General features: G+C 44.9%; 1 protein-coding gene across 1 annotated transcript in view; it reads right to left on the bottom strand.

Annotated features, from left to right (window-relative positions):
- LOC126280740 (mucin-5AC) overlaps window positions 1-15,726 on the bottom strand; it is a 400,966-nt gene that overhangs the window by 7,215 nt on the left and 378,025 nt on the right. The window contains exon 7 of the mRNA XM_049979789.1: window positions 14,383-14,682. Within this exon, the coding sequence (XP_049835746.1) occupies window positions 14,383-14,682 (300 nt within the window). The remainder of the gene's footprint in view (window positions 1-14,382; window positions 14,683-15,726) is intronic.

Raw genomic sequence — 15,726 nt, 5'->3', positions numbered from 1 at the left:
GCACCCCATACCATCACGTTGGGTGATACGCCAGTATTACGACGACGAATACACGCTTCCAATGTGAGTTCAACGCGATGTCGCCAAATATGAATGCGACCATCATGATGCTGTCAACAGAGCCTGGATTCATCCGAAAAAACAACGTTTTTCCATTCATGCACCCAGGTTCGTCGTTGAGTACACCATCGCAGGCGCTCCTGTCTGTGATGCAGCGTCAAGGGTAACCGTAGCCATGGTCTCCGAGCTGATAGTCCATGCTGCTGCAAACATCGTCGAACTGTTCGTGCAGATGGTTGTTGTCTTGCAAACGTCCTCATCTGTTGACTCAGGGATCGAGACGTGGCTGCACGATCCGTTACAGCCATGCGGATAAAATGCCTGTCCTCTCGACTACTAGTGATACGAGGCCGTCGGGATCCAGCGCGGCGTTCCGTATTACCCTCCTGAACCCACCGATTCCATATTCTGCTAACAGTCATTGGATCTCGACCAACGCGGGCAGCAACGTCGCGATGCGATAAACCGCAATTGCGATAGGCTACAATTAAACCTTTATCAAAGTCGGAAACGTGATGTTACGCATTTCTCCTGCTTACACGAGGCATCACAACAACGTTTCACCAGCCAACGCCGGTCAACTGCTGTTTGTGTATGAGAAATCGATTGGAAACTTTCCTCATGTCAGCACGTTGCAGGTGTCGCCACCGGCGCCAACCTTGTGTGAATGGTCTGAAAAGCTAATTATTTGCATATCACAGCATCTTCATCCTGTCGGTTAAATTTCGCGTGTTTAGAACATCATCTTCGTGGTGTAGCAATTTTAATGGCCAGTAGTGTGTCTCAGTTTGACCGAGGGCAGATTGTGATGACTCGGAGTGTCGACACGAGCGTTTCGAAAACTGCACGAGTTGTCGGGTGTTCGAGGAGTGCTGTGGTGTGTCTTCAACACGTGGCGAAACCATCATGAAACAACGTCCAGACGTCGTGCGGTCGAGCGGCCTCCCTCATCACTGATGTCGGACGTCGTAGGCTGGGTCGGACGACCATACCTCATTACAGATGTCGGATGTCATAAGCTAGGCATAACGGTAAGACAGCACAAAACTGTCGCAGAACTAACGTCAGACTTTAAAAATGGTTCAAATGGCTCTGAGCACTATGGGACTCAACTGCTGTGATCATCAGTCCCCCAGAACTTAGAACTACTTAAACCTAACTAACCTAAGGACATCACACACATCCATGCCCGAGGCAGGATTCGAACCGGCGACCGTAGCAGTCGCACGATTCCGGACTGCGCGCCTAGAACCGCGAGACCACCGCGGTAGCCTCAGACTTTAATGCTGGGCGAAGTCAAGTGTGTCTGACACACAGTGCGCCGAACACTCTTAACGATGGACCTTCGCAGGCGACCTTCGCAAGTGCCAATGTTAACACCACGATATCGGCAAGTACGACTGAAATGGCCACGTGAGCATCGGAACTGGACTTTGGTGCAGTAGCAGAGCGTTGCATGGCCCGAAGAACCCCGGTGCCTTCTTCATCATGCCGATAGGAGGGCGCGTATCTGTCGCCTTCCAAGGGAACACCAACATGACACCTGTACTACTGGAAGGAGACAAGTTGGTGGCGGCTCCATCTTGCTCTGAGGAAAACACACGTGGGCATCCATGGGTTCGATGAAGGTCGTGCAAGGTTCCATGACAGCTAAGGAGTATCATACACTGATTGCAGACAGCAGTGGCATTTTTCAGCAAGACAATGCGCCATGTGACAAGGCCAGGAGTGTGATGGGTTGGTTCGAGGAATACAGTGGCGATCTCCAATTGATGTTCTGGCCCCCAACTCGTCAGGTCTGAACCCAATCCAACACATCAGGTATGTGGTTGAACGTGGCGTCACAGCTAATCGGCGCCCTTCCCGGAATTTACGGGAACTAGGTGACTAGTGCGTGAAGATGTGGTGCCAACTCCCTCCAGCGACCTACTAAGGCCACACTGCATCCACAACACGACGCGTCTCCGCTGTTATCTGTGCCAAAGGTGGACATACCGGCTATTAGCTATTAGGCAGGTGGTCATAATGTTCTGGCTGATCAGTTATGTTATGTATTCGTTTTCAGTTTCTAACTGTAGGCGTTGTTACCGCGCTGATCGATTTTCTCATTTTCTGTAACCATCCGAAATATGAAAGAAATGGAAATTTTATGAATAAATGTAACTCGTTTTTTCTTAAAAACGTTTTATTTAAAAAGGAAGATTTTTAGAACTGCTGCTATTGAAAATGGATATTCCGTTTCCTTTACTCGGTGATTAGTAAAAAAAGAAAAAAGTCTGATATAACCGAGACCGAACAAATACCGAATAATACCGGTTATTCAGAACTAAAGCAGCGGTATCAGTTTTAACCGGTCAGATTTTCCCATACCTACAGAAACGTCACTTTAATATTGTCGTAGCATTGCGAATGTCCTCAATTCGGCGAGGAGAGTACTGGCTGCTTAAGGTATGCATACTAGGGCAGAAGCCATTCATTGATAATGTAGAGCAGGGGTACTCAAGCCGTCGATTGCGATCGACCGGTCGATCGCCATGACTTTAAGAATCGATTTTTCAAAACTTTTGTCCAAAACACCAGGTTGGTGACAATAAGTGTTTACATGGTAAAGGAGCTAAATGTGACAACACTGATTCCACCTCTTTCGTCTCCATTCGTATTCATCTCCTTTAACGCTCGCGCCAAGCAAAAGTCTTTCCCATAGTTATAGAAATTATATGTGAGACACTTTCCTGATAAACACTCAGAACTGTACGATCAACAGACATCATTGGGCCAAGAAGCTGCAGAGAAGTATATGAACAACCTGACAGCACTGAAGATAGAATTTCAAAACCCACTTTCAGATTTCAAGGCAATGGAACCTGTTGTAGCTTTCATAGCTCAACCTTTCCAAAAAGGGGTGTAGAAGTTATTGTAAGTAAATAAGTACTCTTTTCTCTCATACTGAGATTGTACTTGAAGAGGAAATAATTTGATTTCAAAATGATATTTCCTTAAAGTCAGAATACAATGATGATAAATTTTGGAAATTATTGAGTGTAATAAGCTGCTCTAATGTTGTAAAAGTGGCGTCATATATATTATAATTTTTTGGATCAACTTATCTATGCGGTGCAGCTTTTTCAAAGATGAACACAGGATAGTGTAAGTGCAGAATTAAACTGATTGATGCTCATTTTTCGGATTATGTAAGGTTGGCACTGACAAATTGTTCACCAGACTAGAATAAACTTACCAATGATAAGCAAATGAAAGTATCTCACTAAATGTCTTCATCATTTATGACGGTGTATATTTCAACTTTTTTCACGAGTATAGCACTCGAAAATTGAGTAGTCGAGTTAAACCTGTTTTTATGGATTTTATATAATTAAAATGCTTAATTTTGTCTATGGGGTTGTCTTGTGCTTAACCCTTTGTGAATTTTTAAGTCATAAGCTCTAAACAGATTGTAGCAAATCTCAAGCCTAAAGAGGCTGAGCACCCCTGCTATAGAGCTACCAAATCTCTGGTGTTGCGCACAACACTGTGAACATGGTTGATGTTACCTTAAAAGACACGAGTGTCAATAGTATACTAATCATGAAGATGGAGAAGAGAGAGCCACACTAGGTCACTGCGAATGGTGGAATAAACATCCTAGCTCATGTTCACGGGGACCTGAACGGATGCGCCCAAGTCGCGATAAGCGAAACACCCACAAAACACGTACCTCCGACCTGAACTGCACACACCGGCTCAAAAGTGCACTCGACGGCTTGCATCATTTGGAAAGAGGCAATAACGTGATTCGTCGGACCACATAACACATCTTCAGTCAGCTGCTGTCCAGTTTCTGTGTTGTTTGCATCATTGCAGACGAGCAACTTTTTGGTACGGCAGATTAACAAAAAATACTGCCGTTTAAAACCCTGTATTTATACGCGTAACTGGCGCTCGTGACTGTTAGTTTTGCTCGCATACAACTGCGTTTGATTTAGTTACGGCAGCAGTCAGTCGATACGTGCACAGATACTAGAGCACACGGTAAGGATCAGCTGTATGCGCAGTAGCAGGCCACGCCGCTGACGTCAGAGTGAACCCAACCAGCGCTCAGTAACCTGCAATTGCCATAATGTATTATGTTGTAATTGCGTTTACGAGCGAAAACGGGTTGTTTACGGCAGGGTGCATTTTCATTAGTGGCATGACAACTGAGTACAGAGTTATGCCATAATTATCAATGTATTGAGGGATATTTTAGGGTAAGTTTTTAGTGGAAAACAGTGGTTTGCTGTGCGATCGCCAAATGCGCTAAACATAGCAGGCAAGTATGACATGTCTTTAAGATGCATTCAAAATATTCTTGACAGCTACTTTTACAAAGGAAGAGGACTGGCAAGATTGTGTAAGCACCCTTTGACTCCCAAAGAATTTAATCTTTGGTCTTAAACCGTAATGTGAGTGAAATCCTGTGGAGCAGTACATACGAGAATGAGAAAGAATTTCTTACTTACGTGCTAACATATTGGCGGAAACTTGAGACAGGACTGCAGAACCATCATCTTATGAAAACCGAGACACTTTTTGTGTACAGGAAAGTAAATGCAACAACTAGGAAGTTGAAGAGATTGTTTCAGAGGGGAGAGAAATTTTTAGTATCGCACAGAATACAAAGGAGAAAATATTCCAAATTTGAAAAAAATGTTGCACTACTAGAGATGACTGCAGGCTCTGTTGCTTATAGAGTTAAACGCAAACACACTGAATTAGCACATTTGTGTGTTAAACTAACTGATCATGTAAACATTTCGTGAAAGAACTGGCTTCATACAATTTGAAGAAGATTCATAATGAAACCAACGGAAAATTTTTGAAACTCATTTTGATAATGGAAACAGAATTTCAACCAAATCAATTTCACTGCCTGTATTCCAAAAGTTTTGTAAGCGTAAATGACATCACAAATGAGAAGTACCTAGGACTGGAGGGCTTTGTTGTAATATGTTTCATCATAATGAAAGCTATCTACAAGAAAAAAAAAATACAGAGGTAGTAAGCTAACTGAGAGTGAACAAAGACAAAAATTGAAAGAAAAACAAACAAAAAAGTCGTAACATAGCTTTCCACAATAGAAAAATAAAACCTGTTAATACAGTTCAAGAATTTAAAATGACAATACTGTCGGTTTCGCTGTACTACCAGTCTACGTGGTCCAAGCCTCCGATATGGTGAATAAGTATGACTTTCTTCGGAGCCTTACACTAGTATTTCACTGACCATAGAAAAAATAGTCTAATATATAGCTTTATAGTAATAGTAACAATAGTAATAATAATAATAACAACACACTGAAATATGGAAAAATCTCGATTACATTCCTATCTGTGAATGAGTTAGAATATGTGTGCGCAGTGTGCCTATAAGCTTCACTGCAACGCGGCATGGTGAGGGGGTTTCCAGTGACGTCATAGCTCACAATCTGTCTGCACGTGACCCCTACTGTGTATTCTAGTATCCGTGGAAAGTTCTTATACCAACATAGCATTGATTTGCTTACCTTAACAAGAGAAGCTAGCACAGTTCAACAGTTCTCGAGTTGCTTTACTAGATTCCCCATAATGTAGCTATATTTCTCGAGACTGGGGCGAGACAAATTCCATTTGTACGTCAACCCATTTTGCAGCACTGATTCCATACGAGCGACTTCACGATCCGGTAATGGGCAGATCCAAACAGGACAGCTTGTTGGCTAAAGTCTATATCAGGACCAGCGACAGTCACGGCGATTCTTTTCTACGTCTCAAAGTTTGGCAACGCGTCAGTTTGGCGTAGTCTATGGTATGATTCATTGCATAAGCAATGAGAGGCGAGAACAGAGGCAATGTATTTCTAGCGCCGAAATCGCAACCATTGTTTTATTTGCTTTTTTCCGTATATTAATGAGTTTTGGGAGACATATTTTGTGGTTATGGCAGCGAGTGCTACAAAGTGGACTAATTTAAGTGTTTTAGTTCTGCACGGCGACTTCTTCCGATGGTGCACGTCTCATGGATTAAGTGCAGAGACACGAAAATGCATCAAATGTAATGGTGAAATGACTTTTAAAGAATCAAAGGTTTGTATGGATGGGATCATCTGAAAGAGCAGCGAAGGCAGCCACTTTGAGTAAGGCGATAGTTGTTTTTTTTAATTCAGTCGTGGCAGAAGGTAGGTGGATCAATGTTTAGTAATAATACGGTCACACGTTCGACACATTAATACGGACTGATGCACCTGTTTTGTCTCATGACTTAATTACAAAACATTGATCCACTTAGTGTGCAAGCGCAGATCGATTGCGTGGCAACACAGAGCAGAGAAATGTTTAATTTCTCTTTCGAATATACCGTCGGTTGCCGCGCTGTCCTTAGTTTGCAGATACTAGCACAGTTTAAACAACAGCAACTCAAATGAGGAGCGATTAAATTTATAATTGTCGTCTACAGCAGTGTTTCACCCTTTCTTCCTAATCTATTACTTCCAAACACGTCGTCTGCCCGCTGCTCTCTAATTGGTTGCGTAACATAAACACATGACTCACCTTCGTTTGTTCCCACCATACCTTCTACATCTACATCTACATCTACATACCGAGCGAGATGGCGCAGTGGTCAGCTCACTGGACTTGCATTCGGGAGGACGATGGTTCAATACCACGTCCGGCCATCCTGATTTAGCTTTTCCGTGATTTCCCTACATCACTTCAGGCAAATGCCGGGATGGTTCCTTTGAAGGGCACCGCCGATTTCCTTCCCATCCTTCCCTTATCCGAGCTTGTGCTCCGTCTCCAATGACCTCGTTGTCGACGGGACGTTAAATACTAATTTCCTCCTCCTCCTACATCTACATGACTACTCTGCAATTCACATTTAAGTGCTTGGCAGAAGGTTCATCGAACCACAATCATACTATCTCTCTACCATTCCACTCCCGAACAGCGGGTGGGAAAAACGAACACCTAAACCTTTCTGTTCGAGCTCTGATTTCTCTTATTTTATTTTGATCATTCCTACCTATGTAGGTTTGGCTCAACAAAATATTTTCGCATTCGGAAGAGAAAGTTGGTAACTGAAATTTCGTAAATAGATCTCGCCGCGACGAAAAACGTCTTTGCTTTAATGACTTACATCCCAACTCGTGTATCATATCTCTCACACTCTTTCCCCTATTACGTGATAATACAAAACGAGCTGCCCTTTTTTGCACCCTTTCGATGTCCTCCGTCAATCCCACCTGGTAAGGATCCCACACCGCGCAGCAATATTCTAACAGAGGACGAACGAGTGTAGTGTAAGCTGTCTCTTTAGTGGAGTTGCTGCATCTATTAAATGTCCTGCCAATGAAACGCAACCTTTGGCTCGCCTTCCCCACAATATTATCTTTGTGGTCTTTCCAACTGAAGTTTTTCGTAATTTTTACACCCAGGTACTTAGTTGAATTGACAGCATTGAGAATTGTACTATTTATCCAGTAATCGAATTCCAACAGATTTCTTTTGGAACTCATGTGGATCACGTCACACTTTTCGTTATTTAGTGTCAACTGCCACCTGCCACACCATACATCAATCTTTTCTAAATCGCTTTGCAACTGATACTGGTCTTCGGATGACCTTACTAGACGGTAAATTACAGCATCATCTGCGAACAACCTAAGAGGACTGCTCACATTGTCACCCAGGTCACTTATATAGATCAGGAACAGCAGAGGTCCGAGGACGCTTCCCTGGGGAACACCTGATATCAATTCAGTTTTACTCGATGATTTGCCGTCTATTACTACGAACTGCGACCTTCCTGACTGGAAATCACGAATCCAGTCACACAACTGAGACGATACCCCATAGGCCTGCAGCTTGATTAGAAGTCGCTTGTGGGGAACGGCGTCAAAAGCTTTCCGGAAATCTAGAAGTGCGGAATCAACTTGAGATCCCCTGTCGGTAGCGGCCATTACTTCGTGCGAATAAAGAGCTAGCTGCGTTGCACAAGATCGATGTTTTCTGAAACCATGTTGATTACGTATCAAGCGCTGACATTTCTGCACGAACACGAAAGCGCGCCATTGGCCCTATTCTAGACTTTTACCCAGTTGTTTCTGACACTTAGTCACGCCTCTACGTCGACCACCGTCATACAGCAGACACCAGTGGTCGGTCACATGACCGCCTGGTAGCAGTTCTACACAATCTGGAACGCTCCAGAGCGACCAGTTTTAGAGAAGGACACACTGAGACGACAAGTGAGGGAATAGTGATAGGGACAACCAATAAAACGGCAAAGCATAGGCGGAGCTGTTACTTGAACACAGATGCTTCATATGGAAAGTTGCTTATGACCGCACGACAGGAACTGACAGACTTAGAACACAGAATGACAGTTGGAGCAAGATGTAGGATATTCCATTTCGGAATTCGTTAGAGAATTTAACATTCAGACAGCCACAATGTCAAGGTAGTGCCGAGAATATCAGATCAGGCGTTACCGCACACCACGGACAACGCAGTGGCTGACGGCTGTCACTTAACGATCAAGAGCAGCGGCGTTTGCGTAGAGTTAAGAAACAGTGCGTGAAATAACAACACAGATCACTGTGGGACGTACGACGAGCGTTTTCTGTAGGACGGTGTGGCGAAATTTCGCGTTGACGAGTTGTGGCAGCCGATGACCTACGCGAGTGCCTTTGGTCCCCTGCAGCCCCTCTATTGGGCTCTTGATCATATTGGTTGGATCATAGATGCCTGGAAAACAGCGGTGTAATCAGATGAGTCGCGATTTTATCTGGTAAGAGGTGAGCTGCTGGTTGGGTCGAAGTGTGGCGCAGAACCCACGTAGATATGGACTGAAGTTGTCAGCTGCGTGATTTGAGGCGCTGCAGTCATGGGCTGTGCGGCTGGTCCCGGCGGAGGTTCGAGTCCTCCCTCGGGCATGGCTGTGTGTGTTTGTCCATAGGATAATTTAGGTTGAGTAGTGTGTAAGCTTAGGGACTGATGACCTAAGCAGTTAAGTCCCATAAGACTTCACACACATTTGAAGCCGGCCGGGGTGGCCGAGCGGTTCTAGGCGCTACAGTCTGGAACCGCGCGACCGCTACGGTCGCAGGTTCGAATCCTGCCTCGGGCATGGATGTGTGTGATGTCCTTAGGTTAGTTAGGTTTAAGTAGTTCTAAGTTCTAAGGGACTGATGACCTCAGATTTTAAGTCCCATAGTGCTTAGAACCATTTTGCGCACATTTGAACATTTTGAACTGAAGTTGTCAACAAGGCGCTATGCAACCTGGTGGTGGCTCAGTAATGGTGAGGGCTTTGTTTACATGGAATAGGCTGGGTCCTCTGGTCCATCTGAACCGATAGTTCAGACGAAGTGGTTTTGTTTGGCTACCTGGAAACCATTTGCAGTCATTCGTTCCCAAGCAAGCGATGGAATTTTTGTGGATGACAATGAGTGATGTCACTGTGCCACAATTTTTCGTGAGTGATTTGCAGAACATTCTGAACCATCCGAGCGAATGGTTTCGCCACCTAGATCGCCCGATATGAAACGTATGGAAAATTTGTAAGACGTAATCGAGAGTTCAGTTCTTGCACAGAATTCTGCACTGGCAACACTTTTGCAAATATGGAAGGCTCTAGAGTATCATGGCTCAATACTTCTGCAGGGGACTTTTAACGCCTTGTTGATTCCATGCCATGCCGACTTGCTGCACTATGCCACACAAAAGGATATCCGATACTGTTGTGTACACAGTTCCACGTAGTCAGCGCGTACACAACTTTCCCACTAGAGCGCGCCCCGCTGAGCACAACAGCGCAGGCGCAACGTTCGTCTGTCTCCGAATTACGAGATGGCTCTGCCTTAGAGATGGACCAAATTCTGCTTCTGACGATCCGCGTATTAATATGTAATGCAGCCAATGAGATTTCTCCTCACGGATCACACTTGCGCAGTGATACATGAACGCATGAGGTATTACAACGAGTGTAGAAACCTCCAATTAGTCAGTCTGCATTACTCTGTACCAGTCTATAGTCAAGTTTCAGTCTGTGCCTAATAATATGACCATATTCCTATACATAGCCATGAAGATAAATGTATAGACACTTTTGTCAAGTATCAGAGATATATGTGAGAATAAGATTAACGGACCAATACCAAAGGAACTTCAGATTGTCAATTGTAAATAGCATCCAGAACAAAGTTCAGTAATTTTTATGCTTGTTATTATTTTAATAAATGTGTGTGAAAAATAATCAAGTTCTGTTTAAAGTTGGTCACCGTCAATCTGCTACTCTAAGCGTGCAAGTGGCATTTCTATCATCTGACCTAACGGCAGAAGATAAACACGCCACGATAAGACCACGAGACATAATGCTGACATTCGCCCACTTCGTTAGAGCAACCGAAGGTCTTACAGCACACACACAACAAACACGACATTAGTATGTATCCCATGACTTTTGTCACCTCAGTGTATATACATAGAGAGAGCTGCCAAAGCTCCTTATTCCACATTCCAGAATTCAACTGCACGTGACGTGACTGTGAGATGAAAACACAATCACAGCTACACTAAGACCAGAAAGATCTCATTTGCTTACACACATACTGCACATACTGATTGTAAGAAATTGCATGAATCAGCATTCAGCGACCACATTTGATACGTGCATTCCGAATACATAGCGCCCGTATCGTTGGCCAGAGGGTTACGTCGCAGGTATACACTTAGGTCACGAAAGTCACAGAGTAGCGATAAGCATATATACAGATGGCGGTAGCATCGGGCACACAAGATCTAAACCGGCAACACGGGTGATTCATGAGAAAAGATTTCCGACGTGATTATAGCCGTACAACGTGAACTGACAGACTTTGAACGCGGACCTAGATGCATGGGACATTCCTTTTCGGAAGTCGTTAGGAAATTCAATATTCCGAGATCCACAGTGTCAAGAGTATGCCGAGAATTCCAAATTTCAAATGGTTCAAATGGCTCTGAGCACTATGGGACTTAACTGCTAAGGTCACCAATCCCCTAGAACTTAGAACTACTTAAACCTAACTAACCTAAGGACATCACACACATCCATGCCCGAGGCAGGATTCGAACCTGCGACCGTAGCGGTCGCGCAGTTCCAGACTGTAGCGCCTAGAACCGCTCGGCCACTCCGGCCGGCTCCAAATTTCAGACATTATCTATCAGCACGGACAACGCGTGGCCGATGGCCTTCACTTAACGACTCAGAGCAGCTACGTTTGCTTTGAATTGTCAGTGCCAGCAGACAAGCAAAACTGCGTGAAATAACAACAGAAATCAAAGTAGGACGTACGACGAAACTATCCGTTGGGTCAGCATGGCGAAATTTGGCGGTGACGGGATATGGCAGCAGATGATCGTCACGCGTGTCGCAGGTAGACGCCAGGAAGCTATGGACGCAAGTTGTCAACAAGGCACTGTGCAAACTGCTGGTGACCCCATAATCGTGTTGGCTGTGTTAAATGGGATGGACTGGGTCCTCTGGTCCAACTGACCCGATAACTGACTCGAAATGCTTATGTTCGACTACTTGGAAACCATTTCCTGCCATTCATGGACTTCACGTTCCCAAACAACGATGACATTTTTATGGATGTCAGTGAGCGCTGTTACTGGGCCACAGTTGTTCGCGATTGGTTTGAAGAACATTCTGGACAGTTCGAGCGAATGATTTGGCCACCCAGATCACATGATATGAATCCCATTGAACATTTGTGGGACATAATCGAAAGACCAGTTTGTGCACAGAACCCCAACCCGCAAAACTTTCGCAATTATGGACGACTATAGAGACAACATGTCTCAGTGTTTCTGCAGGGGATTTCCAACGATTTTTTGAATCCATGTCACATCGAGCTGCTGCGACACGCAAAAGGATGTCGACAAGGTATCAGGAGATATTCGATGATTTGTACCACCTCAGTGTAAAACACCTTACATTGATAGAAAACCAATGGCTCGAAATAGCATGAAAGAGACCATATGTGACTGTTGTCAAGTAGTAAAATATATTACCTTGTTAATACTAAAATGTACAAAACAATGTTTGTCTGCAGCAAATTTTATTATCGACAACTGGCATGACTTTTTTTAAAAATAAGTGTGTCATATGAGGATGTTTAAAAAAATCGCAACTTGTGAGATGATGATTATCACAAGTATGGTAAGAAATATTATTTACATGAGAGTGAATGTTTGATATAACGCGTTTTTATATCGGACTAAAAAGTATAAAATAATTTCTCCTAGTCCCATACAGAATCCTAATCCTACAGAGGTAGTCCACAAAATTTCTGACTGCGAATTTTAAATAGCTGTAAAATACCTGTAAGAGTTGAAACAAAAAAATGTGGAACATTCAACTGATTTCAGTAAAGAGACTGAATATTCAGACATCAGTTAATAAGCAATGTATCTGTTGAGGGGTGAAGTATTATGCATCAGGTACTCATTCCGTGCCGCGCGGGATTAGCCGAGCGGTCGATGGCGCTGCAGTCATGGACCGTGCGGCTGATCCCGGCGGAGGTTCGAGTCCTCCCTCGGGCGTGTGTGTGTGTGTTTGTCCTTAGGATAATTTAGGTTAAGTAGTGTGTAAGCTTAGGGACTGATGACCTTAGCAATTAAGTCCCTTAAGATTTCACACGCACACGCATTCCGCGGACCGCACGTTTTCCGCTTTAAATCTCACAAGTGCTTCCACAGCTATTTAAAATTGACAGTGTCAAATTTTGAGGTCAATCTGTGTCGGACTATTAATCTTTATGAAATTCTGGGAGTGTGCAGCTCGTGGTTTTTTTAGATTATGGGAATTTTTATATTTTTTAGTCCAATTTAAAAATGTGGTCTATTAAAAATTCATTTTTATTTAAAATTATTTTCTGCTTTTTGTCTTGAGTGCGTGAAATTTAACAATGTAGTAAATTTTAGGTTTGTTTCATTTTCGCTTCTCCTGACTAAACGTTACTTCAGCTACGCATATCTCACGAGAAGACTGTGAAAGTAAAAACTAGAGAGATTTGAGCATTTATGGCCTACAAGCATTTGTTCTTCCAGCCAACCATTTGCGACTGGAACAGGGGGGGGGGGGGGGAGGGGGGGGGGAAATGCCAGCGGTAAACCAAATACCTTCCGCCCCACACAAGACTTGCATTGTCATCCAGTTCTGAACTATGTTTAGTATTTCAAGTCCGCTGATTGTGAAGTTGGTTTAAAATCAACTGCAAAAACTGTAACAAAGATAAATACAAATATGGATGTGATATCCATCTCCTCTTCACCTTTCTCTCTGCTCTGCGTATCCGCCTGGTCATAACCCACCTGAAATGTAAAACGCCGGTCGTGCAGGTGTTAGCAAACGTTTTCACCCCCAGCCCTAGCGAACAGACCGACAACAAAGTGAGTTAATAATGCATTGTTATCCATTTCTGAGCTTTGCTTAAGATTTCAAGTCTTTAGCTCATCGGAAAGTTAATTTAAAATCATTTGCAAGACGTGCCAAACAGAAAGACAGGCAAGAATGTTGTATCCATCTGCAAAAATGTAATAACCATCTCCTCTTCCCCCTGTCTCTGCTCTGTCAAGCCCATACACTGAAATGCATTCTGATACCATCTGCACAGCACAATGGTCTTGCAGTGCAGCCTAGATGTCAGGCATGACCCTACCCCTACCTCTACCGAACATACCGACCAGAACACAGGTTAATATTGCATTGCCATCCATTACTGAGCTATGTTTAAAATCAGTTTTCAGCTCATCAGGAAGTTAATTTAAAATCATTTCCAAAAATTGCGCCAAACAGACAGATAGACAAGAATGTTGTATCTGTCTACTCTTTCCCCCTCTCTTTGCTCTGCCAAGCCTGTCTGCTCATGGACCATCTCAATGCATTCTGGTATTATCCACAGAACACAAAGCTTGCATGGGGCAGCCTAGTTGTCAGGTGTTACTAAAAGTTTTCATCCCCATCCTCACCCTACTGAACAGACCGCCAAGAATGCGAATTAATACTCCGTTGAGATGCAGTTCTGAGCCAGGTTTAAAACTAATCTTTAGGTTGTTGGGAAGTTAGTTTAAAATCAATTGCAAACTCTGTACTGAACTGACAGACAGACCAGAAAGCGACCTAGTAACAACACGATATTAAAGAAACAAAAAACAATTTTGTCTGTTCTGTTTGACAGCGAGGAAGGTATACCTGCCAGGTTGAGCGCTGGCTGTGCTTACATACGAGACAAGTTATGTGACGGGGAGCCGAGACTTACTGCAGACCCTGCAGTGCGCCTCGTCGCTGGCGTCGCCGCAGCCGTCGCGGCCGGAGCAGAGGATGGCGGTGGAGCGGCAGCGGCCGTTGTCGCAGCGGAAGGGGCAGCGCGGGCCCGTGCGGGGGCGGGCGCGCAGCCGGAGGCGGCGGCGGGAGGCGGCGGCGGTCGGGGGCGGCACGCGGCACCACTGCGGCTCGTCGCTGGCGTCGGCGCACGACACCACCGCGTTGCACAGCTCGTAGTCGGGCAGGCAGCTCACTGATCCGGCGCCAGTGCACGGGAACGTGAAAGCCGGGCACGCTGCAGACAGTGGCGAACGCACGGTAGGCAAGGCGCCGAAGAGAGACATACGTCGCATCAGCTACGCTCCTGTAGTATTGTATTGTATTGTATGTTAACCGGGGACCTAGAAACGACGGAGAGGCTCCGTCCCCACCGCAGCCACAGTCGTCCACAACCCCACGACGACTACCGCAGTCCACTTCACCCCTCCGCCGCCCCACGCCCAACCCAGGGTTATTGTGCGGTTCGGCTCCAGGTGGACCCCCCATGGAACGTCTGACACCAGACGAGTGTAACCCATATGTTTGCGTGGTAGAGTAATGGTGGTGTACGCGTACGTGGTGAACTTGTTTGCGCAGCAATTGCCGACATAGTGTAACTAAGGCGCAATAAGGGGAACCAGCCCGCATTCGCCGAGGCAAATGGAAAACCGCCTAAAAACCATCCACAGACTGGCCAGTTCACCACACCTCGACACAAATCCGCCGGGCGGATTCGTGCCGTGGACCAGGCGCTCCTCCCCGCCCGGAAAGCCATGCGTTAGACCGTACGGCCAACTGGGCGGGCCTCCTGTAGTATTAGTCGCCTGTGTTTTGCAGCTCCTGGTAATGTCGATCTACAATGAGGTGGCAAAAGCCGTGGAATATCTCCAGACATCGTGACTTAGAGAAAGCTTTTGACAATGTTGACTGCAATACTCTCTTTCAAATTCTGAAGGTGGCAGGGGTAAAATACAGGGAGCGAAAGGCTATTTACGATTTGTACAGAAACCAGATGGCAGTCATAAGAGTCGAGGGGCATGAAAGGGAAGCAGTGGTTGGGAAAGGAGTGAGACAGGGTTGTAGCCTCTCCCCGATGTTATTCAATCTGTATATTGAGCAAGCAGTAAAGGAAACAAAAGAAAAATTTGGAGTAGGTATTAAAATTCATGGAGAAGAAGTAAAAACTTTCAGGTTCGCCGATGACATTGTAATTCTGTCAGAGACGGCAAAGGACTTGGAAGAGCAGTTGAACGGAATGGACAGTGTCTTGAAAGGAGGATATAAGGTGAACATCAACAAA

This window comes from Schistocerca gregaria, chromosome 1, assembly GCF_023897955.1.
Source record: "Schistocerca gregaria isolate iqSchGreg1 chromosome 1, iqSchGreg1.2, whole genome shotgun sequence".
Taxonomy (NCBI): Eukaryota; Metazoa; Arthropoda; class Insecta; order Orthoptera; family Acrididae; genus Schistocerca; species Schistocerca gregaria.
This window is presented reverse-complemented; position numbering and strand designations above follow the sequence as displayed.